The sequence below is a fragment of the Abrus precatorius genome, unplaced genomic scaffold (assembly GCF_003935025.1).
Source record: "Abrus precatorius isolate BTA unplaced genomic scaffold, Abrus_2018 Scaffold8, whole genome shotgun sequence".
In the NCBI taxonomy this organism is placed as follows: Eukaryota; Viridiplantae; Streptophyta; class Magnoliopsida; order Fabales; family Fabaceae; genus Abrus; species Abrus precatorius.
The window spans coordinates 24,314,225-24,331,485 of NW_020874428.1; the positions used below are offsets into that span (position 1 = coordinate 24,314,225).

General features: G+C 31.7%; 3 protein-coding genes across 3 annotated transcripts; all 3 read left to right on the forward strand.

The window, feature by feature from the left end:
- The first annotated feature begins 172 nt into the window (after positions 1-172).
- LOC113847990 lies at positions 173-1,635 on the forward strand. Its single transcript, XM_027477333.1, has 4 exons — positions 173-250; positions 765-890; positions 1,020-1,187; positions 1,540-1,635. Exons 1-4 carry the CDS (start codon positions 173-175, stop codon positions 1,633-1,635), a joined length of 468 nt encoding a protein of 155 aa, XP_027333134.1.
- Positions 1,636-6,270: 4,635 nt separating this feature from the next.
- Positions 6,271-8,026, forward strand: LOC113874502. Its single transcript, XM_027512724.1, has 4 exons — positions 6,271-6,778; positions 6,999-7,194; positions 7,308-7,377; positions 7,628-8,026. Exons 1-4 carry the CDS (start codon positions 6,529-6,531, stop codon positions 7,781-7,783), a joined length of 672 nt encoding a protein of 223 aa, XP_027368525.1. The 5' UTR covers positions 6,271-6,528; the 3' UTR covers positions 7,784-8,026.
- An 8,544-nt stretch (positions 8,027-16,570) lies between these two features.
- LOC113846239 lies at positions 16,571-17,258 on the forward strand. The gene is made up of 3 exons (XM_027474269.1): positions 16,571-16,619; positions 16,693-16,786; positions 17,105-17,258. The coding sequence occupies exons 1-3, from the start codon at positions 16,571-16,573 to the stop codon at positions 17,256-17,258; spliced, it is 297 nt and encodes a 98-aa protein (XP_027330070.1).
- The last annotated feature ends 3 nt before the right edge of the window (positions 17,259-17,261 follow it).

Sequence of the window (17,261 nt, forward strand, 5' to 3'; positions counted from 1 at the left end):
AATAAACTGAGACAGTCATGTGGGAAGAAAACACATGAGATCATATGGATTTGAGAGCTATCCCTTTAAATGACCACAGAACTATGCAGAGTTGATAGCAAAAGAAAAGTACCAGAGAAAAAGAAAGGCAGAACGATCATAAGAGAAAAGAGAGAGAAAGAGAGCAAGCAAAATGGTTTCTAAGGAGCAAAAGAGAACAGCACTGCATGAGAAGCTGCAACATCTTCGTTCTATTACTAACTCTCACGCTGTAATTCCCTGCATTATCTTCTGATACCTTTCTTTCCATTGGGTTTCTCCTTGAATATTCTCAAGCAAATCAGCCAATTCCCTAAAAGAATGTTCAGTTAGACAGTATTGTTATACTCTACTCTGCTATTCCTCTTCCGAATTTGATGATTCCATTTTTTGTTAAGGGAATCCTGTTTCTTATTTGCCATTTTTCTAATTATTTGAATCTTTCATAGCTACAATTTCTTATTGACCGTACCAAATCCATGTTCATTCTTTCTGTATCTTCGATTGTTTTTCTATTCTCTCATTTCTTTATCTAGGTAGAAAACTCAAGGGATGAATAAGTTGATTTTTTATGAACATTAAGCATATTATTGTAATTTAGTAGTGAAACTTATAATGATTAATGAGTTCCCTAATTTAATAAGTGTTAACCAATTCATATTCGTATATATCTTATCAATTATATGGAGCTTTTTAAAAAAAAATTATATAATAGTTATTGTGCCTTTATGCATGGTTGATGGCAGCTGAACAGAACCTCGATCATAATTGATGCATCGAAGTATATCGAAAAGTTAAAGCAAAAAGTAGAAAGACTGAATCAAGAGATAGCCTCTGGAGAAACTTCAAATGCCCACAATCCCTTGCCTATGGTATTTTCTTGATTGGGAGTCCTCTATATTCAACAAGTCCAATATATATATGTTTGATCAAGTTTCCAAGATCTGGCCAGTAAAAAAGTTGATTAATTAGTGGCATTTTGTGATGATGGACTTGTGCAGGTTACAGTGGAAACCCTAGAAAAGGGATTTCTCATAAATGTTTTCTCAGCAAAAGGGTGCTCAGGTCTGCTAGTTTCCATATTGGAGGCCTTTGAAGAGATGAGACTCACAGTGCTGGAAGCTAGGGTTTCTTGTACAGACACTTTTCGATTTCAAGCAGTTGGAGAAGTAAGATATACACATACAGAGTAAACAAAAACTATGACAATATATGCTTATTTGCTTTCAACATGCGTATCATTCATCTCTCTCTCTCTCATTTTCACTGTGTTATCAATACTTTTGGATGTCACATGTGTTGTCCTTTTATAAAACGTTCCTCATTGGGGGACGCGAGAAAAGGGTCCTAGTTGCTATGCATTAATTGATGGTCATGCATGTATAGTGTTAAATCTTAACCCTAATAATATTAGCAGAGTCACCATTAAATGTCTCTCTCAGTAACGAGTATTTTCTTGCATTTTGTTTCGTGTGTATATTCATGCACAATAATTACGGCAAAATATTGTAACTTTTGTAGAATGAAGAACATGGCGAGACTATTGATGCACAAGCTGTGAAACAAGCAGTGGGACAAGCGATAAAGAATTGGAGCGAAACTACCGATCAAGACTAAAACAGTAATCAAATGTCTGCTTATAAATATATATATTGCATTTTCATTTTCTATCATGTCGGCTAATTAATTGGCAATTTGTTGGTTAAGGAGTCAAGCTTCGTATAAGATGGCTTCTAAATCTTCCATTTTTGCAGTTTTCAATGAAAATACATGCCGGTTTAAGAGAAAGAATTAAAACATAGATGATGCATGGTTGATCATATATATGCATGGAGGCAGCATATATCTAGCTGATCTATATCCCCACACACACATATATATATATATATACACATGTGTGTGCGCTGCTTGAATGATTTATTTATTTTTATGGGGAGTTATTCACTGACATGTAATGAATGAAATATTAATTAAGTAAACATTGTTAAGGTCATTAGTATGTTTTCTTTCGGGTCGATTAAAAAAAATCCAGACCAATTAAAACTTTTGTGGTTTAATTGGTTTGAGTACGTTCTGTACTTAATTTGTTTTTTGAACAATCCAAATTGAATGAACTCTGGTTAGATTCGCCAACTTTTTTTTATATATTTAAACCCAATATCCTACTCAAAAAAAAAATTTGCGCAAACATTTTTTCATCCAAACCAAATCATTTTTTGTACTCTAAATCAGGGAGTTAATCAAGTTCCAGCCCGTTATGTAATAAGAGAGTAACCAAGATGACTAATTGAAACATGTGAAACTTGAAATGTGAGAGTATGGACTGAGACATGTAAAACATGAAATGGCACGGCAAGGTAACAATATATAAGGAAAATCATTTCTCAATTCTCCTTGTTCGAGATCTAAAAGTAATGGTGTTAAAGTACAAAAGAAGCAAACAAAGATATGGCCTACTGGAATAGCAAGCGGTCAAACTTGACACGTGTTAGTTGTTACCATGAATTGACAAGTAATGTTTATAAAAAGGGATTTTAGGCATTATTAATGGTGAATTGAAGACACGTGACCTCCGGGTAGCTTATAGGTGCTGCACTTTCCCTCAGCGTAAAATGTCTGTGCATGGTAAACAACTGAAGTACCGAACGTATATTAAGGTCAACTTTGAAGTATATTTGACGTTTCATTTCCTACAATAGCCATATGTAATATTGTATTGTGCACTAGGGATTTTTTGTGCAGTCATATGGTTAGGGCACAATAAACTATCTAGTTATTTACAAGAAAAGGCTTGCGTTAGGAGTATTTTTTTTCTCTCCCGAGTAGCATTATTTGTTTTATCATGGTGTATAATAATTAAACCAAACACAAATGCCCATAACCAAGTTCATGCATGAAATCTTTTATGACGATCCAACGATGAAATATGGTTAAAATATAATATTACCCTCACGTATTTATATACATATCACTTTATCTTCTTTTTTTTTTTTTTTAACTAGCACATCCTTTCTTTATGTGTACTTCTTTGCTCTTATTCAGATGTACTAGTTATGGAGGTTAAAGCGTACTATATATAATTTGTATAATAACTTTTTTAATCCATGTAACATTACAAGGAATAAAAAGTTATATATAATAATTTTTAATTAAAAATTATAACATTTTATGTAATTAAATACATAATATCACATGCAATATTACATTAAGCGTTTGTGTAATTATGACCAAATTAACATAACTCCAAAGGTTTAAATAATCCAGCATTGTAATATTTCATGAGTAGCAAGCGAGTTGATAGTAGAAAAGAAAATAAAAATTAAACAGCAACAGCATGATGTTACAAGAGGATAAACACAACTTTTAGGGAAGCAATTAATTGTATTAATTTTGTCAGGTATTGTTCGTCCATAGTTGTTGGCGGAAAAAGAAAAAGGGGCGGATGCTAATCGCATGCGGCATTTGAAGTTCTGATGGGTGCAGTTAATACTTAATAGCAGCCCTATATGCGGTGTTGCAGTTCTGACTGCTGTGTCAGTTGTATCCACCACCACAGAGATATATGCATCGCCAAAACTAAAATAAATATCTTCTAAAAACGAGTTCATGGGTGTTATATATAGAGAGAGAGATCTGAAATTACGAATATCATTGAATTTGACTCTTAGCTAACTGTAGATCTCTTCTAGAATAAGCACAAACTCATAGCATTTTCTTGCCCCTTGTGATCAAGTAATGAAGATGGATGATGCAGCTATTCAAGCAAATGCAACTCCAATATACAAATTATAGGAAGACATTCGTACATGCATGCGAACTCACTGTCTACGTACGCGTGTATATATATATATATATACACTAATATCAGATCAGATCTCACTCCTTTTTTCCCTCAAAAATTAGAATTTGTTTAGGCTATGATGATATCGAAATATTGAAAGATTACAAAGAAAATTTTTTATGTTCTAAGTAATGGTTTCTCATAGAAGTTTGCTCTCTGTCCCCTTCATTCTTCTTCTTCTGCTTTTATAGAGAAGTTTATTCCTATTTTGAGATTCCTTCTTATCTCTTATTTTGTTTTTACTATTCTTTTATCTTTTCTTATTGGTCACAAGTTTTTGTTTATTCGGTTGTATTCTTTTTAATTTTTCTTACTTTTCTTGTCAATAATTTTGTCGTTTTACTCTTATATTTGAGAAAACAGAAAATATATCTCATAACAGTAATTTTCATTTTCATCGGCTAGATCTTCAAAATTTTCTAATAGATTTAGACTGTTTTGAGAATGATCTCCTTTTTTAGATATCTTTGGAGACATTAATTGTATTATCTCATTAAATTCTTTTTCTGTCTTGGCTGAATAAAAGTTTGCAATTAATCTTGTCTTTTGGGTTAAAAATTCATGATTGGTCTTCTCTGATTTGATTGTTCTATTTTGGGAACTTTGTAGAAATGGTTTCCCATGATATTGTAACCATTAGTTTATTTTTTATTATTGAGTAACTCTATATTAAACTTTGTCCACCATCTTATTTTTATTGTTTGGACTAGTAGTTGAATAGTTTTTTGTTCATGAAGTTTTGCAGAGTCATATTTCCACATGACTATCCATATTATTCCCATGCTTGCTACAAAAGACAATAATTGGCACTCAGAAGTAAAGTTTGTATTCTTTTGAAAATATTGTAAAGCAGTCTTGACTTCTTCTGAAAATATTTTTATTTTGGCCCCAAAATCATAATATCAATAATGGAACCACTTGGAAAACTTCAATGATATTCCTTTTCTGAACCATATAAACCATGAATGTGTAGCTGGTTTGAGATACATTATATTTTTCCATGATGAAATATAATCAAAATAATTGTATTATTTTAGTTGATAATTTATTGTAAAACTTTTATAATGGAACAAAGGTTGTCCCCATTCTTGTATTGTCAAAATTTTGTTTATTTTAAATTTAGAGAAGACAATTTCTTTTGTTTCTGGGTTTTTGTGATGAGTTAGTTCTATGGACTGAGTATCCACTAAAATTAACTCATAAAATTCTCGTTTTTGTTGGGAAGATATTGATACAAAATAGTAGTATGAAAGAAAGATTTTTTTAGCTATCTCGTTTTTTGATAGAGAAAACCATTCTGGTTCCATAGGTAATATTGGAATACAATCTTCTTTTTCATAATATTGTCTATCGTGATGGATAGAATTTTGTCTAACAGGTTTAGATAATATTGTAAATGTATTTGAAGTAAGTTTAGTTGGTGTAACTAGTTTAGGTTCATATTGTAATGCTTGTAGGGTAGTTAATACCTTTTTCCTTTAATTTGTCTAATTTTGTAGGAGTTGATGGTGGCCCCACTTCTTTTTTGGAGGTCCCATAATGTGAATTATTCATTTTTGACATCTTTCTCCGGTAAGAATTCTTTGGTAAGAAATTTGTGTTTCTTTTTATATGTTCAATATCAAAATTGAAATTAGATAGTAAAGCTTGACATCTAGCAAAAATATATTTTAAAATTAAATTTTTAACATCTTTTTGTAATACTTGAGGTGCTGCTTTGTAATCAGTTCTTATTAAAAAAAATTTATTAAAAAAATCATCTTGAAATTTTTGTAAACATAATACTATAAATAAAATTTCTTTTTTTTACAATAGAATATTTTTGTTATGCAGGATGTCATCTTCCTAAATGCTATCTTACTATTTGTTCTTTATTACTTTTAAATAACACTTGTTTTAATATTCTTCTATATTCTAAATCAAATGCATCTGTTTCTATAACTAAAGAGGTTTCAGGATGTATTATTCCTATATAAGGAAGGGTTTTGACTAGAATTTTTTTTTTATAGTATTAGTCATTTCTTCATTCTAAGTTGGTGGATTTTTTCTTAATCTTTTATATAAAAAAGCACATATTCTTCTAATGTTTAGAATAAAATCTGCTATATAATTTAAATATCTTAAGAATTTTTATAATTGAGTTTTATCTTTTATTTGATTTAAAAAAATTTTCAACAAATTTTAATAACTTTTTATTGGAGTAATTGTTCCTTAAAATATTTCATAACCAAGAAACCTAATTTGTATATGTTGGGAATGGGGTGTTTAGTATAATGCAACAATGTCAAGGCAAAAAGAGCATCAGATAAGATTCAATACTTATCATTTTTGACAATTTTTAATTCCATTTTTTAAAACCTCTTGTGCGGTTTGAACCCCTTAAAGGCTTGAGCCACTGAGGAAGAGTAAGCTGAAGCCCAATTGATGAATTGGCGAGGCCCATATACGAATGTGGGCCTATAAATATAACCCTAATCAAATCCACACTTTCCGCTGCTTTCTTCTTCTTCTTCTTCAACTGAAAATTCCCGCTATTTGAGAAAAACGCAGAACAAGAATAAGCTTCTCCATCATCCATCTTACTGTTGAAGTTCCAGTTCCACACACTCGTCTTTACAATCACCAACGCATTCAACTTCAATGCACTGATAATCCATACATAACCAGCAATGGAAGCTAACCGAAGACGAGTGTTCACACGCAGAAAGCCTCTCTCCGATTGCACCAACACTCAGTCTTCTCCCTCCTCTGTTCCTCTCAAAACTTCCAAATCCAAACCTTCTTCTTCTTCTTCGGCAATCAATAAAGCTCCCACTAAATGCACATCTGCTACGGCGAATCTCGGTAATGCCCCAAACCCTAGTTCCCCTTCACCGCCCAATCTTTCCACGCCTTCGGTCAAAACACCTCCTTCCTTCGGTACTTTAATTATTCCTCGTTCAATTTGTAGAAAGGGTTTCTATTCTTCTGAGTTCGGAATTTTCTTCATTTTAAAAATGAGGATACTATTTTCATTTGCAATGCAAACAATGTTTCATTCGAGCTTACCAATGCTATATAATTACTTACTATGTAATTATCAGTATTTATTTATTTATTTATTTATTTATCTGTAACAAAGTCATAACTTGTTCATAAGCTCTTCCAAACAGATCCTTAATCAGTGTGTTATTCCCTCGTTTTTTTATTTCAGGGATTGTTGATGTTAAAGCTTCTCCGCCTATTTCAGTAGTCTTCAGCCGAAGACATTGTTCGAAGAAAAGAAGGAAGGATAAAGGGAAGGAAGTGGGTGTTCCTGTTAGTAGCTCACCCATTTTAAATATCTCTAATAATAGGTAATTAGCAAGTATACAGTGGCAGATTGTGTTGTTTTGGAACGGAGTTTTATTGTTGCTTCCTGGATGGTCCATCATGTAATAGTGGCGTATGTTTTTGTGGTGATAAACAGGGAGACAAGTGATGGATTTGAAAGTGAGAACTTACCCAAGGCCAAGGCATTGACAGTTCCTTGTGCGAAGGTATATTAATTTACTATTATGTTCCCAAGTTTCTGTGGTTTTATTAGGAACATCAAACTCGGAATTTATGGATACTGAATTCAGTGAATCGGTTATTTAATTAGAACTTGATCTTTTATGAAATTTTCTGTGTAAATAATATTGTTTACGGTCCATACATTTTGTATACTTCTTGTTTCTCAGTTACATGTTCAATCGTGTTAAAATATATATTTTGCTATTGTTTGATGCCTATTTGCTGAATTTTCAGAAACAACGTGCTATGTCATCTGAAGATGTGTTCAATGATCCCTTCAAGGATCCCCAGGTGCAAGATTTTATTGAAGAACAGAAACCCTACTTTAAAATGATTGATGAATTTGAACTGTTAGAGGAGGAGGTTGAATCTAGTGATGAGTTAGATTAAGTGGAAGAGATGTAATATAGCTGTAAATAGCAGCTTGAAACTTCTTAGTTTTGGTAGATTGTATAGTTGTGATGTAATAGTTTTCACAATAAAGGAAATATCTCAGTGCCATCTTTCTGATCAAGGTTAAAAATGCTAGTTCTTAAAAATCTTTTGTAATATGCTAATGGGAATAATCAAGGTTAAAATTGTTTAGCCTTAACACATTAATTGTCCTTGGAGATTCTTTCTTATCCCTCGTAAATTTCTTGTTGGAGGGCAATAGTATTCTTACAATTCATGAATTTATGATTTTAATCCCTTGCTTTGTTTTAAATCATTGATTATCTAAAATCCTTGTTGGGCTAATGCATAGAGATATATTTTCTAGATACATAGCTAGGTAACAAACGTAACAATTAGAGGCTGATATTATTTATGTGGCTTATTATCGTTCGTGTTGATGCTATATGTCTGCTGGTTATGTTGATTGCACCTGTTAGCAGGGATGATGAGATGCTTTTGACAAAGTCCTGCTTATATGATATACATGTAAAACCAAGTAATTTATTGATGATAAACTAATTTGCTTGACAGTGCAAGGGTCAAGTTATTTGACATAATTTTCGAAACAGCGCAAGGATCAAGTTGAAACATCATTTTGGAGGAGGAAAATTGAATTTATACTAGACATATACATTGCTTGCTAAAGTTTTCAATTGACTTTCCCGCAATTGATTCTGATCTGGCCCTTGCTTCCTGTGAGAGGCTTGATGCTGCTCATTTTGACCATGCCCTTGGCAAAGTCTTCAAAGAACGCAGCTGTATTTGTAGCGTATTTTCTTACCAGATTGTCAGTAGTACTACCGTTGAATAGCTCCTGGTCGGAATGAAGAAGACCCTTTTTACTCAATAAATTCTGAAAATATAAATTATCGAAATGGATTGGAGTTTGGTGGTCAAGCGGTTCCAGATTTTCGTCATTTCCACTTCTGGTGCACTTGCTCTGCAGGAACATGCGGTAGGATGGCTCAACGTTGGAGTCATTGTAGATGTGTGCTGGGAAATTTCTGCATTCAGCCAAGCCAATGGTATGTGCACCTGTGAATTGAAACACTTCATGAACATGGCAAGCCGAAATGGAAGATATTGCATTGAGTGTTCTTTAACAGGAACACGTAATTCAGCAAATGGAATATATTGTACAAAAGAATAGTTTTTTTAATCCAAAGTAGAAGTCATTATATTCTCCAGAAAAAAAATAAAATGAAATAACCATATTCAGCTAAATATATTTCCATACACAAGCTTAGAAGAATAGAGGGGTAATGTTTTTGACAATAAATAGGTGGAGCAAACCTTAACGGGTCGTAAATGGACTTTGACGTAGAAATTATATAAAGACACGTAGATTAATATGATGAGATATTTAATAATGAAAACGGAATGAAAAAGAGATAAGATCAGCTATATTGGAATGAGATACAACGAAAAAAAATAAATTATCATGCCCATGATTAAGAATTTTGTGATAAAATGAAAGATAGGTTTTCTTGCATTATTTGAAAAATTAACTAAATAATAAGAAAATTAGTAAAAAATAAGTTGGTTTCGATTTCATACCTCAATGGAAAGCAGTTCAATAAACAATAAGTGCGTATTCGATGACATAAAATAAAATAAATTTTGGACCTGTTTATTTCAATTATTTTTAAGACAATTTATTTTTAAATATAGATGTTTAAAAATACTAGTTTCTGGAAAAGTACTTAGAATTTTTTATAAAATATTTTAGAATTTTTCTTATAAGTTAAAAATACTAGTTTCTGAAAAAAGCTGTAAAAAATCAGAATCACAAGTTTACTTTTTTTTATCAAATAAATGGACCCTTATTTTTATTTAATTTCAACCACCTTATTTGTAATTTGGTTCAAATAATGACAAATAGTGTTACTTATCCTATCTTTTTCTATTATATCTCTTTCTATTGATCCAAACACAGCTTGGATAAAGTGAAAAGGAAGTCCCAAAAATTCTTCACTTTTCTTAAGAGTTCATCACTTGGAAAATCTAAATAAATACGGATCATTTTCTAAAATAAACTATGAATGGAAGAAAGTTCACATGTCGACACAATTATTCCACGCTTTCAAATGCACAACTTTTGGAACTCAAACGTGATTAAGCCTTCATTTTAAATGAGAAAACATTTCATCAGCTGTTACTTGAAAAATTTAGATTGTGGAAGCAAAGTTGAAGATAATGAAATATAAATAACAACCAAATACAAATAGTATTAAATAATATAGCTATTTATAGCTATGTTACATATCTTCCACCTAATCTAACTCATCACTAGATTCAACCTCGTCCTCTACCAGTTCAAATTCATCAATCATTTTAAAGTAGGATTTCTGTTTCAATAAAATCTTGCTGCAACTCATTACTAGATTCAACCTCCTCCTCCTCTAACAGTTCGAATTCATTAATCATGTTAAAGTAGGATTTCTGTTTTTCAATTAAATATTGCAGCAACTCATCACTAGATTCAACCTCCTCCTCTAACAGCTCAAATTCATCAATCATTTTAAAGTAGGATTTCTGTTCTTCAATAAAATCTTGCACCTGGGGATCCTTGAACACATCTTCAGATGACATAGCACGTTGTTTCTGAAAATTCAGCAAATAGGCATCAAACAATAGCAAAATATATATTTTAACACGATTGAACATGTAACTGAGAAACAAGAAGTATACAAAATGTATGGACCGTAAACAATATTATTTACACAGAAAATTTCATAAAAGATCAAGTTCTAATTAAATAACCGATTCACTGAATTCAGTATCCATAAATTCCAAGGAGTTTGATGTTCCTAATAAAATAACAGAAACTTGGGAACATAATAGTAAATTAATATACCTTCGCACAAGGAACTGTCAATGCCTTGGCCTTGGGTAAGTTCTCACTTTCAAATCCATCACTTGTCTCCCTGTTTATCACCACAAAAACATACGCCACTATTACATGATGGACCATCTAGGAAAGAGACAAAAGAGAGCAACTAATTAGGTGATAAACAAGGAAATAAGGCGATAAACAACATGTGTATTGCAACTAATTAAACTTAACAATATTACTTTTACTACATAATACACTAAATCAATTATGTTGGCTAGAGGATGGAGTATGGGGGCATGTCCGTCTGGTATGACTGGTATCTCTACACAATCCACATCGTTTTCCTTGGCTGTCATCAGTCTCTCCATTTCATTGTGAAACCTTGTGGAAACTGGACGACCCTCAAAATTTTGCTTAAGTGCAGGATTTGGCCATATAGGAAGGCCAATGTATGGTGGCCACATATCTTCATTAGGAATGGAAGAGAATTATGTTTTATACACATTGAACACAGACTCCATGGTGTAAACATGATTAACAAAAGATGTCCAATCTCTTCGAGCGTCAGAGTACGCAACAAGTGCATGACGACATGGATAATGCAACTTTTAAAATTCTCCACAATCACACCATAACTCTGTTAAATGCACCCTGAATTCCCGTTGACCACGACTTCCCATGTTATCTTTTTCAAACACCAAGTATTCTAACGTATCGCATCGCAGGTCACTCTAGTGCTACTCATATTCCCAAAGTGTTGCCTATACTCCTCAATTGCATTTAACAAGGTTTGTGAACATTTTTTTACTACTAGTAAGTTGCGTCTTTGCCTTTGTGTCCTTTTGTATGAATAGCTTAATAAAACGATAATACGTTGACTTAACTATGGCTGTAATGGGAAGTTTGCGAGTGTCTTTCATGACCGCATTCATACACTCAGATAAATTAGTAGTCATGTGCCCAAAGCGACGACCCTTATCAGCATATTGAGCCCACTTTGCACGCGGTATGTTGTTAGCCCATGCACACATCGCGGGATCCATATCGCCTAATGCTCTAAACCAATACAGGAAATTATGCTCAGTCTTTGCATATGCTGCATTCATTAGCAATCGCTTTGCACCTTTGTTCTTGAACTTTACAGCAAAATTTGATGCAATGTGTCGCGAACAGTATGCATGGTAAGCTGAAGGGGGATGCCACCCACTATTTGTAGCTTCTAAAGCGGCTTTTATAGCATGATGCCTATTAGATATGACAAGAATGCCCTCTTGTGGTGTCACATGCTGACGAACATTTCTTAGAAAAAATGACCATGCTTCTTTTATCTCTCCCTCCACCACTGCAAATGCAATTGGCAAGATATTTGAGTTATCATCTTGGGCAATTGCCATCAACAATGTTCCACTATATTTGCCATATAAGTGTGTTCCATCAATTGAAATCAATTTTTTGCAATATTTAAATGCCTCTATGCATGATGAATAGGTCTAGAAAAGACGATGGAACATAAAGCAACCAAAATCTATAACATCACCAACATAATATAGTCTAGCTTGCATTTGGACAATAGTACCTGGCATATAAGATTGCAAGCCACCTAACCATCTTGGAAGTTAATTATACGATTCTTCTCAATCTCCATATATCATAGCAATAGCTTTTTATTTGGTGAGCCATACTTTTCTATATGTTATCTTGAACTTCAACTCTGACTCTACTGATGCATGTAGAGATTTGATTTTTGTCGTCGGATCTGCTTGTATCATGGGGTATATATGCGCACAGATAATATTATAATCCATTTAAGCATGTTGATTCATAGACTTTGGAAAGACACATGTGTGTGGTCCTGTCAATTTTTGCACTTCCCATAACTACAATTTCTAGCAAAAAGTGACACGTATACTTCAATTACAGTCAATGCCAAACTTCACACACTTGTAATAAAATTTTATGTGATCAGATTCATAAACTTTATATTGAACACCTCTTCGGATGCTGTAATATTTGATAGCAAACGTCACTTCATCTTTCGTGCGAAATACTTGACCAAGTGACAAATCATTCGCTACTCCTATGCTCGAACTTGAACTAAATCCACTCACATTACAATGCATTGCATCTAAATTAATTGTTGAGTAGTGACTAGGACACTGTCGACATTGAGATTGAGATTGGAATTGAGATTCTGACATCAAGTGTTCATTCAAATTCTGCACATCAAACAATTGCTCATCTTCTTCATCATCAAGGTCCCCCCTCTTCATCATTTTCATCATCTTGTTGTGTCACAAAAAAATCAAAATTTTTGACCAAGCTACCTTGTCACATTTCTTGTGGATTAAGTGATAATGACTTTTCAATGTGTCTAACAAAGTGCTCAAAACTTGGAGAACCTACCTCATCATGTGAATTATGCATGTCATAATGGGACATCTCAACTAATGGACTTGGATTTGATGGAGAAGGTAATAGATCTGAGGCTGAACCTCTAGAGCTAAAATGATCACCTTGTAGTTCGACAAAAAGCTTTATTGTATGAGCTTCAACAAATGAGTTAAAATAACTAAACATGTGATCAATGTGCTCATCTTTTCAAATTCGCCACGTTTTATATCGAATACCATTTGGGCCAATGTCGACTGGCATCCTGTGGAATATTTTTGAGACTTGTATATTGTTTTCCTCATACACCTCCAGTATTCGATTCTCCAACTGTAGTAAAGTAATTGGTGGACGGACAACTAACCAAGCTTAATTATCGCTACAAAATGTCTCTCCCTCCACTGTGTTTACAATCTCACCATTATAATATATAAGCACATAAACATTATTCTCTGTCATTCTACTAAAATTTTCACACTCAATTTATCGAATTTTTCAACAAATTAATGCAAAGTTAAGAAGCTGTGTTTTATAGGGGCAAGAAAAAGATGAGCAATGAAATATACTTGAATCGACTTCTGTATTAAGCTGAAATCTACTTGAATCAACTTCTGTATCAAGTTGAAATCTACTTGAATCGACTTAAGTATTAAGCTGGAATCTACTTGAATCGACTTATGTACTAAACCAAAATCTACTTGAATCGATTTCTGTACTAAATTAAAATCTACTTGAATCGATTTCTGTATTAAACCAAAATCTACTTGAATCGACTTCTTTTTTAAACAGAAATGGTAAAATTTCTTCAAAGTCGATTTAAATTGACTTCTATACAAAAGTGAAACTAATTCCACATAAGTCGATTTAAATTGACTTCACTTCTGGCATCATTTTAACCAAAGTCGATTAAAGTCGACTTCTGTGTAAAAAAATTTAAAACAAAAAATGCAAGTCGATTTAAATCAACTTCTATTATATACACTTTTAAGACATTTATGTAAATTTTTTCTTTTTAGGACATTTAGGAAATAATGAATTTTTTAAAATTTATTTATGTAAAAAACCCAACCGCACAAGAGGTTTTATAAAATGGAATTAAAATTGTCAAAACTGATAAGTATTGAATCTTATCTGATGCTCCTTTTGCCTTGACATTGTTGCATTATACTAAACACCCCATTCCCAACATATACAAATCATTCTATATATACCATTATTTTTAGTATGTTTACGACCACTCTGCCATCAGCAAATAGTCACATCTTTAGAATTACTAAAAATGATTACTTTGCTTTACCCACTTGTCAAAATTGTGGTGCTTCTTTCTTTGAGATTTTTCCTCCTGAGATGACTAGGAATGACAATGGGTAGGGTATGGGTAGGGTACTATAGTACCTATCCCCATACCCACGTTTTAAAAAAATACCCATACCCGACTTCATACCCATATGGGTATGAATATTAATCTCCATACCCGTATCCTTTGGGTACCCGCATACCCATCTTATACCCATTACTCGCACTTGTTTGAGAAAAAAATATTTATAAAGAAAAAAATATTTATATAACTTCACATAAGTAGCATAATAATACAAAAATTTAATATGTAGTTGCCGAACAAGGTACAAACATAGATAAAAAATAAATATTCAAAGATCATAAATGCTAAATGTATCTTAATATAATAATTTTCTAAACTAAAATTCTTAGAAACAATAAGTGAAACTAAACACACAAGTTATTTATCAGTGATAACCCAATCTTGTGTGAGATTTGATCGATTGACAATGTCAGAGTGACAACAAAATAGATCTGCACAATGGTTGTCCCTTCGTGTGGGATCACTTGGTGATCTCTTGTGGCGGCATTGACAACTAACTCTAATTAATAACGTTTCATAGTTGTTAGGTTTTAATGAGATAGATATTGAGAATAAGAATAGAGTTAGAGTAGAGAAGTTCAATACTAACAAGAGAAAGTGGATACATAAAATATTTTTTTTAACTTTTGAATTTGAAATTATAAGAAAAATAATAGATTTAATTAAAATAATATAATATAATTAATATATATATATATATATATATATTAATACTAGTATTTTTAACTCATATACTATACGAAAGTATTTTATTAAAAATACAAATTTTTGAAAAATTATTTTAATAAATTAAATATTTATAATATATATTAATTTTAAGAGAAAAAATTTGAATAAAAGATAAATAGTCACAATAAAATTTTATAATAAAGAAAAATACGTGTATATTAAAAAAATTATACTTTTTTATCTGAAAAATTAACAAATAAATTAACAATAATTTTTTATATTTATATCTTTTCAAAAACTTCTTTGAACGTAAATAAATAGTAAGAATAATATTATTTAGATTCAATAGATTATAGTTGTGTTTGTAATACATATGTTGCATAGAAAAATATTATTTTAAATTAAAATATAAAAAATAAAATTAAAATATTATTAATAAATAATAAGTTTACGGTAATAATAGATGATTGTAAAATTTATAAAATATTTACAATATATTTATTATTTATCATTTACTTTATGATTTAAACATCAATATAATTTTATTAACAAAAATATTTGTGTGAAAAATATTTTATGTGTGTCATATATAAATAATATTTTTTAAAAATTCAATTTCATATTAACTATGTAATAATTAAATTATATTAGTCTAATTAAATGATATAAAATAGTAAATAAATTTTTCTATTAAAAATATAAACCCAAATAAATTTTTTGGTTTACTTTATTATTAAATATATTTTTATATTAATCTTATATAGCTTCACATAAATAATATAATAATATAAAAATTTAATGCATAATTATAGAATAAAGTTCAAGCATATATATATATGCGGGTATGGGACAAAGTGGATACTTAGATACCTATACTCACACCCATCCCTATTAAAATTTGTAGTTTTTTATCCACACTCATACCCGTACCCATATAGCGGGTAAATATCCTACCCATTGTGAATAAATTTTACGGATGTCTATTGGGTACTTTACCCATTGTCATCCTTAGAGATGGCGTGTTTATTATTTCGTACAAGTAAATTTTATAATTATTTATTTTTATTAACTTTTTGAGAGAGTTTTCTTAAAAAAAAAGCGTTATTTTTTAAAAGGTGTCTCTTTCTAAATACATTAATCATGCCTTTATTTATCTTAAACAATTGTCAAAATCCATAATACACAATTCACACAAGTAAGGCAGTTGGGTCATCAGTTTAAAAACACACACTCTACCACAAAACCACCGTAAGCCTCCTGTTTAACACTTTCCGTGTTCTAATAAAACAGACAGAAACCCACCCTGGAGACAAATCAAGGGGCCACAAAGGTACCTAAATTACAACCTCAACCTCTCATACTCACTACTCAAGTATTATAAATAAATACCCCCTCTTTCCCTCCCTTCACCTTTCATCACCCAAATCCTTCATCATCCCAAGTAATTTCTAAATCACAAGACATCAGCATGGAGGCAATTCAATCGTGGGTTTCAAAGCACAAGCTAGCCACAGTTGGTAAGTTAATGTCACATATTTTAAAGTTGGTAATAAATTCAATTATAAAGAAATTAATTGGTGTTGGTTACAGGGGGACTGTGGGTCTCCGGAATTGGAGCATCACTTCTAGCTTATTCACGTTCAACGTCTCCATTGAAGCCAAGTCTTAGGCTTATCCATGCCAGGTACAAATGTTTAACTACATAGTTTTCTTTTCAGGGTGCAGCACCATTATTTCTTTAAACTTAAATACGTTTTTAGTGTTCATAATTTTTTTTAATTTTAATTGCTTTAAATAAATTATTCTAGTTATGACACGATTTAATAAAAAAAAAAATTAATGCATGAGCACCTTTTGATTGTCATATCATTATCATAAATTAAAAGTATTAAATTTAGAAAATTAGATATTGAAATAAAAACACCACAAAATGTAGGGTGAAAAATATGTTTAAGTTTTATTATTATTCTTTTTGGTTTATTTTGCCAGCTTTGATTTGCAGAATGCATGCCCAGGCATTGACACTGGCAGTGTTGTCTGGTGCTGCGGCTTATCGCTACTATGAGAATGGTGGTGATGAGCCAATACCAGTGGTGGAGAGTTCTACTCCGAATATGGCCCAGCTTGTTGAATGGGAGCTCCTCAGTCCTTTCTGAAAT

Excerpts from the sequence above, each read along its gene's own strand:
- LOC113847990 (XM_027477333.1), top strand. The coding sequence starts at position 173 with ATGGTTTCTAAGGAGCAAAAGAGAACAGCACTGCATGAGAAGCTGCAA. Across the intron at positions 891-1,019 it reads CCCACAATCCCTTGCCTATG|GTTACAGTGGAAACCCTAGA; the intron begins GTATTTTCTTGA and ends GGACTTGTGCAG. Across the intron at positions 1,188-1,539 it reads GATTTCAAGCAGTTGGAGAA|AATGAAGAACATGGCGAGAC; the intron begins GTAAGATATACA and ends TAACTTTTGTAG.
- LOC113874502 (XM_027512724.1), top strand. The coding sequence starts at position 6,529 with ATGGAAGCTAACCGAAGACGAGTGTTCACACGCAGAAAGCCTCTCTCC. Across the intron at positions 7,195-7,307 it reads TTAAATATCTCTAATAATAG|GGAGACAAGTGATGGATTTG; the intron begins GTAATTAGCAAG and ends GGTGATAAACAG. Across the intron at positions 7,378-7,627 it reads TGACAGTTCCTTGTGCGAAG|AAACAACGTGCTATGTCATC; the intron begins GTATATTAATTT and ends CTGAATTTTCAG.
- LOC113846239 (XM_027474269.1), top strand. The coding sequence starts at position 16,571 with ATGGAGGCAATTCAATCGTGGGTTTCAAAGCACAAGCTAGCCACAGTT. Across the intron at positions 16,620-16,692 it reads GCACAAGCTAGCCACAGTTG|GGGGACTGTGGGTCTCCGGA; the intron begins GTAAGTTAATGT and ends TGTTGGTTACAG. Across the intron at positions 16,787-17,104 it reads CTTAGGCTTATCCATGCCAG|AATGCATGCCCAGGCATTGA; the intron begins GTACAAATGTTT and ends TTTGATTTGCAG.